The following is a 17,047-nucleotide window of genomic DNA, read 5'->3' on the forward strand; positions in this document are numbered from 1 at the left end:
TGTGTGACATAAATAAAAAATAAGTTTCAAAAAAGTTAAGACAAAAAAAAAAGTTGAGACTGTGATAACAAAAAGGAAATAACACCTCTATTGGCAACTCAGTTATTATTTTGGAAGCAACTTCTGCCCTATGGAAAAAAAAGTGGTGAAAATTATTTAGGAGAAACACTTTTCTTGTTTTTACTCTGAAAACTTAGGGGAACTGGTGGTAGAAATGTATGAGTAATACAGGGATTTGTCGAGAACAGCATATAGGACTTTGGGGATGATAGGATATAGCTGAATGGGAAAGTAATCCACCCTTCCCCCTACCAGTTCTGCTAACATCCCTTTGTGGATGGGAAATACCGGGCTACAGGGGAAAATAAGGTCTGGAGCAAGGGTAACCTTGTGGACAACCTAAAAGCCCAAGACTTGTCTTTAAGTAAAGACCTGATTATTAATTAGCAAGGGCCACTTAGGACTACCACTAGGAAAAGCAGTTTAGCCATTTGCCAAGTCATGTGACATCCACTACAAGTGTCTTCATAATTCTCACTATAACCCAGACTGTCTACTAAGAGATGTACCTTTCTTAGAATCCCAGCATAGTTATTAGAACAAAATTTCTCTACAAGTAGGGACCACATTTATTATAACATTATCTAACTATTTATTAAATACCTGTTGCATAAGTAAGGTATTAGATTAAATGAAAGAAAATTACAGTTTCTTTATACTGAATGTATCCTTTTTTTTTTTTGCGGTATGCAGACCTCTCACAGTTGTGGCCTCTCCTGCTGCGGAGCACAGGCTCCAGACGCGCAGGCTCAGCGGCCATGGCTCACGGGGCCAGCCGCTCCGCAGCATGTGTGATCCTCCCAGACCGGGGCACGAACCCGTGTCCCCCGCATCGGCAGGTAGACTCCCAACCACTGCACCACCAGGGAAGCCCGAATGTATCCTTTTTTTAACCAGCAGTACAACTCCAGTCATACTATGCACATTATGTTGCCTTGTCATCATCAAAAACGGTGTGCCTGCTTTCTTCCCATACTGCTAAAGAGAGATGGTAGACATGAACATTACGTGCCCTAGTAAATATTGTACCTGGTACTGGAACTCGATAGGCTGTAGTTGGCTGTCATTCTGAGTCATTTTCTTGGCTAGGGCCTCTTTCAGTGCAAGGGCTTTATTCAACTCAACCAGCTCCTTAGACATCTGAGCTTGACGTAGAGCATGCTGAGTGGTGAAACCATCAGAAGACCTGCTGCTCCCTGGACTGATTTCCACTTGCTGGAAAAGATCAGTATAATGAGTTGTGAGAGGAACAAGCAATTGGAGTTCCTTAGGCACTGTTTCATCAAGTCTCACAGCCACTTCTCCATTAGTACCTCTGTTCTTTTTTTTTTTTAAGTACCTCTGTTCTTTTAAAACTGTAGCTTCTCAAACATTTGCTTTAAACATCAGAAGTAAATTGAGCTAACCTATTTCTCTGCTCTCACAAGAACCTTATTTCTTATATCCTTTAACTGATTCTTTTAGAGTGAACCAAGTTTTGGGCCTCTCACTATTGTGGCCTCTCCCGTTGCGGAGCACAGGCTCCGGACGCGCAGGCTTAGCGGCCATGGCTCATGGGCCTAGCTGCTCCGCGGCATGTGGGATCTTCCTGGACTGGGGCACAAACCTGTGTCCCCTGCATCGGTAGGCGGACTCTCAACCACTGCGCCACCAGGGAAGCCCTGGCCAACACTTCTTACTTTCACCTTATTAGAGGAGAGAGGGCTCTGGAAATGGCACTTTGGTAATGGTGGAAATGGAGAAGAGGCTTCATTTATTCTCACAGAGCTGACCTCTGGCACCTGATTTACCTCCTATCTTTCTTCTTTCAAAATATAAAAAATACCAACATATATTTGTTTTAGGGAGAAAAACCTGTCTCAAGCAAACCACTGTCCATCCTTTCATTCTGACTCTGCTCTATAGCCTTCAGCCAATATCTAACACATTTTATCTATTCTTGCAACTTGAATGCTCAAAATATTTTCCTTGGCTCTTTTAGCCCTTAACCACTGCATCCACAGAAACATATGTTGAGAAAAAATTTTCTTCCATTTCTTCTCTAATGCTTTTTTGACTTTGCCATAATTTCCTAATTTGTTTCCTTCTTCGTCTTAATGTGCTAGACAGTTGATGCAGAATACTAGCATCTAATAAGAAATCAGTAAGCCAGACTGCAAATATGGAAAGTGGCAACCCTGAGAAGCTTTGCTTAGCAGTTATACTATTAGAGAGAGATACTATCCAAGTTAGGGATTTTATAGTTAACTGAGTTTTACACTCAAGATTTCTGGATTTCCAAGGCATTCTATGGAGGATGGTAGCAATCAGGGAGTCTCTTCCTCAGGTAAGTGATAAATCATAAGAAATGGCACAGTTAAAGCTCCTGGTTCTACACAAAGGGGCCAATTACTTACCGCTTCTGGTTCCACTGCAGTATCAATAGCTGCAGCCATACAAGCAACAGTTTCATCCTGCAATGAGAAATGATATCTCAGTTTAGGAGCTTACTAGTGGGTTTTATATGGGTTATTTAGTTGTTTTCAAGTGTATATAGAGACCATTTAAGGTGTTGGACCAATTCTGTAGTCACATATACCCCAACAACCATGTTTCCACTTCCCACTTCTCAAGGGTCTGTCTTTTTTATAAAGGTTGATTGTGCAGTCTTCGTAAAAATAGGGTCATGTGGCCACTGACATATTTATTGCACCTCTTCTGCTCTGCCAGAGTTCACTGGGCTAGAGTGAAACAGCCATTCCAGCAGGCCAAAGTTCAATCCACTTTATAGACTCTACCCTTTCTTTTTCTGTTTTTTACCACTAATTCTACCTCTATAATGTACAGCTCTAGCCAGTTCTCATGGACATACCATCCTAAGACCAGACATAGCAAATAAAGGCAATGCAGCAGAAAAGTGAATAGGATGAAGGATTATTTTTGATTTTTATCTTATATCCAGTCAAGGTAGCAAGAGCCCACTCTACAAGGAAATAAACGCCACAGGTGAATGCCCCAGAAAAATGTGCTCATTAAGTCAGACACACTTCAGACTCTGTCCCTCATATACATAGGAACCAATCATATGCAGCTACTCGAGGTAGTGGTTAGTTGAAGGGAAAGGGTAAGCACTGATTCCCTCCCAGAGAAGGGCACATTCCTTTTTTGAGCATTAGAACAACCACCACCTAAAAGGGAAACCTAAAACCACTTATTAGGACTAATTTATTTATAGGCTCTCATATGAGCAAGCTCTGTTCTCCCCACTGGAATTTAGGCTTTATTTGGCATTGCAACATAAAGATTACCACTTCTGTTTAAGTGATTCTGAAAAGCCCTGGGAAGAAAGGATTATTTCCAGGATGTCACATGATTAAGGTCATAGATGAAAGAGTTATTGGCTCAATAGCAAGGAAAGAATTTAGGGTTAGCACAGGGAGTCCCGGCACCAGCCCAGTGAAACATTACATAGTTGTTGAAACTTGAATCTTAGTACCTTTAAGGCAAGAAGTGAAAGAGGCCCTTAATGGAACTTCCCTGGTGGTCCAGTGGTTAAGACTCCATGCTCCCAGTGCAGGGGGCACGGGTTCGATCTCTGGTCGGGGAACTAAGATCCCGCATGCCACACAGTGTGGCAAAAAAAAAAAAAAAAAAAAAAAGGCCCTTAGTAAATGCTGTCTGTAAAGCATTTCCCTTATTCTGCCCAGAAATTCCTAACCAGTGAGACTCAAAGAGAATTCAAAGGAAGCCCCAGTATTCCTACATCCTTTCTCATCATGATTTACACTACTGGCGATTCTCCAAGGGCAGGACATACTAAATCCTTCTTAAAAAACAGAGCACTTCAATGTATTATAGGTTAATGGTTACCCTTTTCTCCCTCCCAGTAAGTCTCAGTAAAAGGACTAGTTATAGACTTATCCTAGACTAGTAGGGCCTATCACACTGGCTTTTGGAGACTTTTTCTAGGACCTTCCAGAGGCTCAGGATCCAAGTAGATCCGATTCAACATGCCCTGAAGAAGACATGTTGTTACTGTGGGTTTACCTTTTGGCCCAGTGAAATTTCACAATGCTAAGGTTTAAGCTTTGGTGACACGTTCTACGTGAACATGGCAGGTTTATGCCTTTATAATCCTAAATGTAAATATATAACAATAGGATTTATTTCAATCTAACAGCCTCTTTCTCCCTCATTCTAAGGCTACTGAGAACCTCTTGTAATAAAAAGACATGATTTGCTGAAGGTGATGGTCAGGGGAACAGGACTACTACGGGAACAGGTACGTTGAGCTACATTAACCAGTAATACCCTCCAAAATGAAGTTTGTGCTTGTGGGCTGTAGGCAATAGCATTACTGGGCATGCAAAAAGCTTTTTATGGAACTGGTCTTGGAGAAAGGGGTAAAAACAAAAAAAATTTGATTTTGTGGGAACTGAAAGGACTGCATGAATTTCCTCACAGGTAACTGCAACAAGGTTTGCCTGAATTACATTTTAAAGGAAGAAATAGTACAGTTTAGCACTTAAAGCCCTAGGAGAAAGGTCCAGGAACAATGGTTGCCTTCATAACTGAAAAGAGGGTGTTCAACCATCACTTATAATAAAAATAGTTTTAATCCAGAATGAAGGGCACAAGCACTTACATTTAAAACATTCTGCTTTCACTGTAGTGAGTCTCAGTAAAAGCCACAGGATACACTGTTGTGTATTTCCAAACAAATATGTAGCTGGGAGGGTCTCCAAACAATAGACACAGAGAACTCTGATTCAAGAGTCCAGCAGGAGCCCAGGGTAAAAGGGTTTACTCTACCTGACCATGATGGTGGATGGAAGCCAGGGACTTTATCAGCTTGTGGCAATCTTTAGCACCCTCCTGCTACGCATGCCAAGTGAATTTTAGTGACAGACACAGCAATTCTCTAGAGTTCCTCTGAGCCAGCCACCACTAGCAACTTCCTCCACAGTCATGCCAGGCACCAGTCATACTGCCAGATCCTCACTGAAGATATGCCTTCTCTTATATTGTTAACTTGGTTCCATTAGTTTCCTTCTTCATCTTTCCCATGTGACTCAAAGAGGTGGTGTGGAATCCTTTAAGATCAGTGTGGTGGCCACGAACAATGGTGCCCTGGATTACTCTTTTCTGATCTTATAAGATTTGGCTCCAGTAGGGTTCTGCAGTCTAGATTATCTCAATTCTGAGGCAGTTCACACAAAGTTTTCATATATAAGATGCTTCACCTCGATTACAGATGGTGAAATTTAACCTTGTGGATAGCCATTCTCTAGCACACATTCTATACTTCAGCCACAATGAAGTTCTTACCATGTTCTAAACATTCATACCTCTTTGCTTTTGCATATACCTTTTCCTCTATATAGATCGTCCTTTCCCCTCTGTCTGTGTGGCAAAGTCCTATTCATTTTTTAGGACCCAGTTTTTTCTTCCTGAATTTTCTAGGCAGTTAATCACCCCTTCCTTTGGGCTCCCACCACACTTTGCTCATATTGCTAATGTAAGAGGATTAAAACAGACATGAGAGAGGGTTTTTTGCCACCTCTCCCACCTGTGAACCTTGGCAAACTGACAAACAACAAGGCTTGCAAGAACAACTCTTGAAAATAATTGGACATTTATCAGGATGGGATTGCACCAGTGTTCTTGAGCAAGAAGCATGAAAACTGGAGCATCGTCCAACCAAAAGATTCACAGCAATTAACAACAAAAACTGCCAACTGAGACAAACCACAAGGAATCACACCCCTCCCTTCTCACTGTATGAAACTCCAATCCTATTTCAACTCGGGGAGTTATTTGGAGTTCAGGTGATCCCTGAGTACATCAGCTGAATAATGCCTTTAACCTCGATTTGAGTCACTTGGATTATTTTCTTTCAATATCAATATAGTACTTAGCAAGGTTACACAGCTAGTGAGTAGCAGAATGGGATTCAAACCAGGGTTTGTCTGGCTTTGGAGCTCAGATTCTCAATGACTATGGCCTGTTTGTTAGGAAAATGAACTGTCATCTTGGACTACCTGTAATAATTTTGTACAGTACTACTTATTCTAAAACACTGCTTTCTAGTCTTTTGGAAGTTTACTCATTTAATTTCTTGAACTGGCCATCCTAACCATTCCCCTTACAATATTGTATGGTATTTTTTTCACTGACTCTTTAAGAGTAAAATAGAGATGCGGATGATTTTGTGATAACCTTTTGACAACTCTAGAAAACACTGGGCAAGACCCGGGGTAGAGAATCACTGTTGTGGTAAAATTAAAACCTCTGTTTCAGACCTAGGAATTACTACCAGGCACTTACATACACATTACTGCTTCAGAATAATAAACAAGAGGGTATAGATGGAACAAAACAAACCATAACCCCTTTACCAACCATGACCCCATAACATAATATGATTTCAATTTTTCAAAAAAATATCTATGCTTAAGTACTAGGATAGAGAAGGAACACCAAAAATAAAAAGAGGCTTTTAGGATGGTAGGACTGTAAGAATGTTTCTTCTGGGAAAAACAACAAACAACCACCCTCCCAACAAAACCCACCCACAACTACTATACTAGTTCTATAAATAAAAATGTGAACTTATAGTGGAATGATCATTCAAACTAATTTATTACTGGTTATAAAAGAGAGCTACGGTATTCCCTGGAGGCTCTATGCTATCTGTCAGAACCCAGCTTATTTAAAATTGGGGTATGGTATAAAGCCTCTTATTAAGTTAGCCTACACCGAAAAGACAGCAAATCAATGACTGCTGCTCATGCTACCCAGGCAATTTTGCACCAGTGTTGCTGCTTCCAGTGTTTGATTAGAATACTGAAATATTAATGTGCCACTGCACGTGTAATCTATGAGTGGTTTTGATTTAACTAATTCAATATTCAGGTCATATCCAATGATCCATGATCTTTGTCCTCAAACAGCTCACAATCTAGTTGTTTCAGCAAAAGGTGCAGAGTTAGACATGTTTATATGCATCAAGAGAAACAAACGAAAGCAATATGCCTATTTACACTGTCCCTACTTGGCTTACCGATAGCTGGGTAATCACTTGCTGCAGGTTACGAATCATCTCTACATTTTCTTTTAGTTCTTGGTCTTCCAAAGTCTCCACTAGCTTTTGAAGATCCACTTTGCAGCTGCAAATTCAAGCAAAGGAACCCAAGGGTTAATCATACTGCAAAGGCCAGTGGGTCCATGATTATGTACTAAGGTGGTATAGGTCACAAACATCTGGTAGGAAACTTACGCTGCATGCTTCCTGAGCTCTTCTAGCTTGGCGTTCATTTTTTCATTTGCTTGTTCTGTCTGCAACAAAGACCCAGGAGATCATCAGTGGCACTGCCTGACAGCCTCACCTAATTAGGCCCTCTCTTCTGCTCCTATGGATTAAAACCTAGGTAGAGAGGCTAACTCCTTTGCTGTAATAGAGGATTTAGTGGGCTTTGGTTATTTAGCGAGAAATGTGTTTTTTAACAGTCATGGAAATTAGCCCTTCAGTCAACATGAGCTACTAAAAATAGCATCCCAGCAGCTGGGTCTTATGCTTGCCATGAAGCTCAGACTATAGGGTGGAGCGTGAAGCCTTAATTCCATAGAGAACTTTGCAACTGGGGGAAAAAGCAATACTTCCTGGCATGCTACGCCCTGCTGTTTGCAAAAAACCCACTTGCTTTAAAACTGCCTCCTACACTACACTGTTCCCTAGCCCCACCATAAGGACATTTAAAACATAAAAGGGCCTCACATTGAATATGAGCTGAGGGTTTTTTCAAGTTACACTATGTGATATGGTAGACTAGTTTTAGCAAAAGAAAGCAAGAAAAAGATGAGGCATAAGAATGATGGCAGAGAAGAAGAAATGGCAGAGAGGCAGCTACGTTTTGGGAAGGGTTACTGATATTTTCCATTTTATTTCAGTCACAGTATCTGTAACATGCTAGATGCTGCAACAGATTTGGGAAGGACGGTTTATATAGGACAAAACTGTTGTGCTCGTTATGAAGTTCTGACAAGACATCAAACAATAAACCTATTGGGCAGCCACTGTAACAACCTTATAAAGGTCAGATGGGTACACGGCTAGAATAACAAGTACTGTCTGTTATGTGAGCCACACTCACATGTGAAGCACAGCTTCTAGAGTTACTTCAAAGACATAAAATGTAGCACTGGAGATAGAAAACTGTATATAAAAAAATCCCCTAGATCCCATTTTCACCCTTCTGCTAGTAATGGACATTACAATGGACCTAGGATTTGGCCCCCTTTAAAGAAATCTTTAAGCAGGTTACTCTTCCTCGACTGGAGTACACTGATTCATGAAGGTGTATAAATTACAGATGTTCAATTACATTTTGGTGGGAACTCATTTTTACTTCTGGCAATCGCTGTGCTATCAAATATTGAGTTGTATTTAGACTAGTAGAACAATGTTAGTGACAGAGCCCGCACACACTGATCCAGGAGGGTACTATCACACATGTAGTAGGACACAGAACTGGTGTAGTCAGTTACATAGTGATCCACTATTTGAAAATTAACCATATGTAAAAGGAGTTAAAATTAATTTTCCAGATGTTTTCTCTCTCCATGGCAGCTGTTAGGATGGGATATGAAATGTGACATTAGGGGAAGGGAGATAGAAAGGAACTAAAATCTTAGTGAGGAGAATTACTTGGTATTATGGATGATTAGGCAGAACTTAAGGTGACAGAAGGACCTGGTTCTTTCCTCTCTGATATTTTAGAACAAATCCATTTTAAAATGGGCTTCATGTAGATGCTTTGTGGTAGATATATATGTGTTCACGGCATAAGTCTTTTAATTTTTCTGTATGTTTGATTAAACATTCTTGGATTTTCCCTGGAGGGGGCTCCAGGGAGGATATGGTAATATTAATTCATTTCTTTCCATGTAACTTGTCTCTCATAATGAGAAGCATGTTAAGTATTTCAGAAACTAAAGTTAGTAAATGTCCAGACTGGTAGTAGTTTAGTCTTGAAGCCTCACCAAAATGATCCTCTCCAACATCTGGGCTGTCTGACCAGCAGCCTCACTTAGACCACGACTTAATTTTTCATTCTCCTCTACCAGTGACTGATTCTTCTCCATTAGGGATTGTAGATTCTCTGATGGTTCCACACTAAGACAAAGAAAGTAACATATTAGAAAAGTACTTGTGGACTTCCCTGGTAGCACAGTGGTTAAGAATATGCCTGCCAATGCAGGGGACGCGGGTTCGATCCCTGGTCCGGGAAGATCCCACATGCCGTGGAGCAACTAAGCCAATGCGCCACAACTACTGAGTCTGCACTCTAGAGCCTGCGAGCCACAACTACTGAGCCCGCGTGCCACAACTACTGAAGCCTGCATGCCCTAGAGCCCACGTGCCACAACTACTGAGCCCACGCACTGCAACTACTGAAGCCCGCGTACTTTAGGGCCTGTGTGATGCAACTACTGAGCCTGTGTGCTGCAACTACTGAAGCCTGCATGCCTAGAGCCCATGCTCCGCAACAAGAGAAGCCACCGCAATGAGAGGCCCATGCACTGCAATGAACAGTAGCCCTCGCTTGCCACAACTAGAGAAAAGCCCATGCACAGCAGTGAAGACCCAATGCAGCCAAAAAAAAAAGAAAAGAAAAGTTCCCAGTTGATAACAGTTATATCAAAGGTGGATAAAAATATATATCCCATAGGCCTTAGGGTGGGATTGGTTTAAAATTACCCCCCAGAAGTCTAGAAAAAGCGTTCATTCCAATGTATACTTCCAGCCAGGTAGTATATTGGATAAATAAAAATGTATGCCTGAACTACTTTAAATTAATGGTTTGGAGGAAGGTAATAATTCAGAGCAAGAAATGGTTGCAACAAGAATGACCTCTAGGTTTAGGATCTTGGTTTAAGATCTTTCTATTTACGCTATGTAGGTAAGAAGTAAAGGCTAACTAATAGCTAAGATACATGTTCTCTCCGGCTTCTCATTCTCAATCCCTCATTAAAGATTAGGGAACTAGAGAAGGAAGAGGTATGGGGGAGGTAGAAGTGACACTGCTAAGGGTCAAAATTTAAGCTAATCAACATAAGTCAATTACCTATTTGCTGTAAAGTTAGGGAAATAGCATTTAAGGAGTGAAAAAGTTGAAATGATGACCTGTGGCCACTAAGAACACATTTCACAACTCTCCATAAACAAGTGCTCCCTTCTAAATGCTTGCCTCCCTTCAAACTGATGACCCACAGCCTCCTGTTCATTTGTCTATCAATTTTTAATGGCTTAGAGTGGGTGGTGGCAACAATAGTATTCATTTCAAATAGGAGTGGAAGGGACAGAAATAGCTTCAAAGAACTTTTGGCATTTATACAGATTACTTGCTATCAGTTCCAGACTACTGAAACAGATCAATAAGAAGCAGTTTTGATTTGCTTTTTTTGTAATCCACTGGGATTAATTGCTCAAAAGACTAGAAAATAGGACTGGCAAAAAAAGATCAGAAGAAACATGAAGATTTGATCTGAAGGAAACGGAAGGGGAAAATGAATAGTTGTCAAGGATATAATAAAGAGAAAAAAAGGACAGGGAACAGCTGTTCTCAATCTCAAGAAAGGACAGAAAAGGATTTCAGGAATAGATGCCCTCTCACCCAGTTTAAGATTTCCATGAAGTCTTATAGAAGATCTTAGCATGTTCTTTATCAAAAGTTAAGAGCAAGGCCACACCATAGGGTTTCATTACACTCTTGAGAATTTACTAGAACTCTTATGAAGGAATGTTCAATTGTGGATCATAAACTATGAGTAAATTTAGTGTTAGTTTAGATTGCTCTGATTTCTTTATTGTTATTAAACTGAAAACTTCCACGCATCATTCATGCAAGTTGACAAGCTCCAAAGTAATGATAATTTTAACTCAATAGTTTTTTTCCTCTAAAAATTTCCAAGGTTTCTCTAAACCGGGGAAAATACAATGTAAACCAATGTTTCCTCTTTCAGATGCTATTTAATTGCCAATGCTAGTAGGATTCCTCAGTTGAGCATGTGAAAATTGACAAACACGTGCAGAAAATCTATACAAAAGCTTCAATGACACACATTCACAAAGAAAAGAATGTAACCTAAGGAAAAAAGCAAAAAAAAATCATGTATATAAACTGTACATTTTGTAAAAAGCCTTAAGAAATGTCTCTAAAGATATAAATATACATTTTTGAGAAAAGTAGCATCTTTATTTCTCTGTAAAACATTGAACAATTGAGTTACATTGTTTCATTCATCAACTGTTTCTTAGAATCTGTTACTTTTGTAGCTAAAACTATATCCTATAGGATATTCTAGGTAGTTGGAAGTCTGGAATGGTTTTCATCAGTCTTGTCTTACATGAAACAGGTCTGTGCTAAATTGAAAGAAAAGATGGGTCAATTGCTTCTAAACTGGCTATACTAGAACAGGTCTTTAGGAGACCCTTTAAGAGATCCAAGCTTTCCTCAGTTCCTTTACCCAACATTTTAAAAATATTATCAGGAAACCAAGATTAAATGACCCAAAGAGGGAGAGTTACAAAGAGAAGGGCAGTCATTTCTGGGTGATAAAACTATGACAAATTTTAAGATTTATTCTTTATACTTTTCTAAATGTCCTACAAGAAGCAAGGTATCACTTTTATAATCAGAAAAAATGACTGAGTTATTGAAAATAAGGATATTAAAAGAAAATAGGTCCACACCAAACACAAGTATAAACTCCAAATGGAAAAATGAAATGTAAAAAATAAAACCAACACAAGTACTAGAAGAAAACATGGGTGATTTCCTCTTTAATCTTGGCATAGAGAAAGCTTCTTAACTATGAAGCAAAATCCAGAAACATGAGGAGAATGTAAACAGTGTAGAGACTTTGGAAAACAGTTTGGCAGTTTCTTTAAAAGTTAAACATACGACCCAGAAATTTCACTTCTAGGTATCTACCCAATAAAAAACATATGTCCATACAAAAACTTGCAAGTGAATATTCATGGAAGCATAATTCATAATATTCACAAAGTTGAAACAACCCAAAAGTCCATGAACTGGTAAATGGATAGACAAAATGTGGTATATCCAGACAACGGAATACTATTTAGCAATGAAAAGGAATGAAGTACTGATAATCTCAGAAACATTACAGATGAAAGAAGCCAGACAAAAAGTCCACATACTGTAAGATTCCACATACATGAAATGTCCACAATAGGCAAATCGTGTAGAAAAAGACAGCAGATCAGTGATTGCCTGGGGCTGGGAGTGGGAACAGGAGTGAGTGCAAATGGGCACAAGGGATCTTTCTGGGGTGACGGAAATGTTCCAAAATTGGATTGTGGTGATAGTTGTACAACTCTGTAAGTTTACTAAAAACCATCGAATTGTACACTTAAAATTAGTTAATTTAATGGTATGTAAATTATATCTCAATAAATCTAGAGGCTAAAATATCTGGAGGCAATAAAAAAATGATGGATAAACTTTTTACTACATAAAGAGTAATTTTTTGGCCCGCCTGAGCTGAGGTGTTGGTGGCAGCCATTCCGCACTAGGAACTCCAGTCAGAAGAGCCAGGTGAGAGGCCTCTGCACATGGCCCCTGTGAGCAAGTGAATCCCAACTAAGCACAAAGGGGAAAAAAAAGGTCATCTCAGAGCTGTGACTATTTTCAAGGGCACTGTTTTTCCCTGTGGAACACTGCCTTTGGGGCAAAACAAGGAAGGAGCAGCTGATTCTAATGTGCAGTGCAGAAGGAGAGCCACTGCAGGCCAGCTTCCCCAATTCTAAAGGCACTCCAGCCGTGTGGCTGACAGGGTCTGGGTGCTCCGGCTGGGTGTCAGGCCTGAGCCTCTGAGGTGGGAGAGCTGAGTTCAGGTCCAGGACACTGGACCACCAGAGACCTCGTAATATCAATTGGCACGAGCTCTCCAAGAGATCTCTGTCTCAATGCTAAGACCCAGCTCCACTCAACAACCAGCAAGCTCCAGTGCTGGATACCCCATGCCAAACAACTAGCAAGACAGGAACACAACCCCACCCATTAGCAGAGAGGTTGCCTAAAATCATACTAAGTTCACAGACACTCCAAAACACACCATAAGATGCAGTCCTGCCCATCAGAAAGACAAGATCCAGTCTCATCCACCAGAACACAGGCACCAGTTCCTTCCACGAGGAAACCTACACAACCCACTGAACCAACCTTAACCACTGGGGGCAGACCCCCAAAACAACGGGAACTACAAACCGGCAGCCTGCAAAAAGACCCCAAACACAGTAAGTTAAGCAAAATGAGAAGACAGAGAAACAAGCAGCAGATGAAGGAGCAAGGTAAAAACCCACCAGACCAAACAAATGAAGAGGAAAAAGACAGTCTACCTGAAAAAGAAGTCAGAGTAAGGATAGTAAAGATGATCCAAAATCATGGAAACAGAATGGAGAAAATACAAGAAACGTTTAACGAGGACGTAGAAGAACTAAAGAGCAAACAAACGATGATGAACAACAGTAAAAATGAAATTAAAAATTCTCTAGGGGCTTCCCTGATGGTGCAGTGGTTAAGAATCCGCCTGCCAAGGCAGGGGACACAGGTTCGAGCCCTGGTCTGGGAAGATCCCACATGCTGCGGCGCAATTAAGCCTGTGCGCCACAACTGCTGAGCATGAGCTCTAGAGCCCATGAGCTACAACTACTGAGCCTGCGCGCCACAACTACTGAAGCCCGTGCACCTAGAGCCTGTGTTCCGCAACAAGAGAAGACACTGCAATGAGAAGCCTGTGCACCGCAACAAAGAGTAACCCCTGCTCGCCACAACTACAGAAAGCCCGTGTGCAGCAACGAAGACCCAAGGCAGCCAAAAATAAATAAATAAATAAATTTATATTTTAAAAAAATTTCTAGAAGGAATCAATAGCAGAATAACTGAGGTAGAAGAACAGATAAGTGACCTGGAAGATAAAATAGTGGAAATAACTACCACAGAGCAGAATAAAGAAAAAAGAATGAAAAGAATTGAGGACAGTCTTAGAGACCACTGGGACAACATTAAACGTACCAACATTCAAATTATAGGGGTCCCAGAAGAAGAAGAGAAAAAGAAAGGGATTGAGAAAATATTTGAAGAGATTATAGTTGAAAACTTCCCGAATATGGGAAAGGAAATAGTCAATCAAGTCCAGGAAGCGTAGAGAGTCCCACAGAGGAAAAATCCAATGAGAAACATGCCAAGGCACATATTAATCAAACTATCAAATATTAAATAAAAAGAAAAAACATTAAAAGCAGCAAGGGAAAAGAAACAAATAACATACAAGGGAATCCCCATAAGGTTAACAGCTGATCCTTCAGCAGAAACTCTGCAAGCCAGAAGGGAGTGGCAGGACATATTTAAAGTGATGAAAGGGAAAAACCTGCAAGCAAGATTACTCTACCCAGCAAGGATTTCATTCAGATTCGACAGAGAAATTAAAACCTTTACAGACAAGCAAAAGCTAAGAGAATTCAGCACCACCAAACCAGCTTTACAGCAAATCCTAAAGGAACATCTCTAGGCACGAACCACAAGAGAAGGAAAAGACCTACAATAACAAACACAAAACAATTAAGAAGATGGTAATAGGAACATACATATCGATAATTACCTTAAATGTAAATGGATTAAATGCTCCAACCAAAAGACATAGACTGGTGGAATGGATGCAAAAAAAAGACCCGTATATATGCTGTCTACAAGAGACCCCCTTCAGACCTAGGGACACATACAGACTGAAAGTGAGGGGATGGAAAAAGTTATTCGATGAAAATGGAAACCAAAAGAAAGCTGGAGTAGCAATTCTCATATCAGACAAAATAGACTTTAAAATAAAGACTATTACAAGAGACAAAGAAGGACACTACATAATGTTCAAGGGATCAATCCAAGAAGATATAACAAGTGTAGATATTTATGCACGCAACATAGGAGCACCTCAATACATAAGGCAAATGCTAACAGCCATAAAAGGGGAAATCGACAGTAACACAATAATAGTAGGGGACTTTAACACCCCACTTTCACCAATTGACAGATCAACCAAAATGAAAATTAATAAGGAAACACAAGCTTTAAATGACACAATAAACCAGATAGATTTAATTGATATTTATAGGACATTCCATCCGAAAACAGCAGACTACACTTTCTTCTCAATTGCACATGAAACATTTTCCAGGATAAAGCACATCTTGGGTCACAAATCAAGCCTTGGTAAATTTAAGAAAACTGAAATCATATTAGAAATAAATTACAGAGAAAAAATGTAAAAAACACAAACACATGGAGGCTAAACAATACATTACTACATAACCAAGAGATCACTGAAGAAATAAAAGAGGAAATCAAAAAATACCTAGAGACAAATGACAATGAAAACACGACAATCCAAAACCTATGGGATGCAGCAAAAGCTGTTTTAAGAGGGAAGTTTATAGCAATACAATCCTACCTGAAGAAACAAGAAAAATCTCAAATAATCAATCTAACGTTACATCTAAAGGAACTAGAGAAATAGAAAACAAAACCCAAAGTTAGTAGAAGGAAAGAAATCATAAAGATCAGAGCAGAAATAAATGAAATAGAAACAAAGAAAACAATAGCAAAGATCAATAAAACTAAAAGCTGATTCTTTGAGAAGATAAACAAAATTGATAAACCTTTAGCCAGACTCATCAAGAAAAAGAGGGAGAGGACTCAAATCAATAAAATTAGAAATGAAAAAGGAGAAGTTACAACAGACACCACAGAAATACAAAGCATCATAAGAGACTACTACAAGCAACTCTATGCCAATAAAATGGACAACCTGGAAGAAATGGCCAAATTCTTAGAAAGGTATAACCTTCTGAGACTGAACCAGGAAGAAATAGAAAGTATGAACAGACCAATCACAAGTAATGAAATTGAAACTGTGATTAAAAATCTTCCAACAAGCAAAAGTCTAGGACCAGATGGCTTCACAGGTGAATTCTATCAAACATTTAGAGAAGAGCTAACACCTATCCCTCCCGACCTCTTCGAAAAAACTGCAGAGGAAGGAAGACTCCCAAACTCATTCTATGAGGCTACCAACAGCCTGATACCAAAGCCAGACAAAGATGTCACAAAGAAAGAAAATTACAGACCAATATCACTGATGAAGATAGATGCAAAAATCCTCAACAAAATACTAGCAGACAGAATCCAACAACAAATTAAAAGGATCATACACCATGACCAAGGGGGATTTATCCCAGGATGCAAGGATTCTTCAATATACCAAATCAATCAATGTGATACACCATATTAACAAATTGAAGAATAAAAACCATTTGATCATCTCAACAGATGCAGAGAAAGCTTTGACAAAATTCAACACCCATTTATCATAAAAACTCTCCAGAGAGTGGGCCTAGAGGGAATTTACCTCAACATAATAAAGGCCATATACAACAAACCCACAGCAAACATTCTCAATGCTGAAAAACTGAAAGCATTTCCTCTAAGATCAGGAAAAAGACAAGCATGTCCACTCTCGCCACTATTATTCAACATAGTTTCAGAAGTCCTAGCCATGGCAATCAGAGAAGAAAAAGAAAAAAAAGGAATACAAATTGGAAAAGAAGAAGTAAAACTGTCACTGTTTGCAGGTGACAAGATACAAGACATAGAGTACCCTAAAGATGCCACCAGAAAACTACTAAAACTAATCAATGAATTTGGTAAAGCTGCACGATATAAAATTAATGCACAGAAATCCCTTGCATTCCTATACACTAACAACGAAAGATCAGAAAGAGAAATTAAGGAAACAATCCCATTCACCAACCATTGCAACAAAAAGAATAAAATACCTAGGAATCAACCTACCTAAGGAGGTAAAAGACCTGTACTCAGAAAACTATAAGAGACTGATGAAAGAAATTAAAGACAACACAAACAGATGG

At 39.6% G+C, this 17,047-nt stretch overlaps 1 protein-coding gene across 2 annotated transcripts in view; it reads right to left on the reverse strand.

Annotated features, from left to right (window-relative positions):
• The window catches only part of KIF4A (kinesin family member 4A), a 126,826-nt gene that overhangs the window by 46,838 nt on the left and 62,941 nt on the right, over positions 1-17,047 (reverse strand). For both annotated transcript variants that reach the window (XM_089904415.1, XM_022560999.2), the window contains exons 10-14: positions 9,082-9,214; positions 7,319-7,377; positions 7,103-7,208; positions 2,457-2,513; positions 1,090-1,275 (exon numbers count right to left, since the gene is read on the reverse strand). In XM_089904415.1, coding sequence (XP_089760541.1) covers positions 1,090-1,275; positions 2,457-2,513; positions 7,103-7,208; positions 7,319-7,377; positions 9,082-9,214 — 541 coding nt within the window. The remainder of the gene's footprint in view (positions 1-1,089; positions 1,276-2,456; positions 2,514-7,102; positions 7,209-7,318; positions 7,378-9,081; positions 9,215-17,047) is intronic.

This window comes from Delphinapterus leucas, chromosome X (genome assembly GCF_059928025.1).
Source record: "Delphinapterus leucas isolate spDelLeu-1000000601 "Yukka" chromosome X, BTC_Dleu_Yukka2, whole genome shotgun sequence".
NCBI lineage: Eukaryota > Metazoa > Chordata > Mammalia > Artiodactyla > Monodontidae > Delphinapterus > Delphinapterus leucas.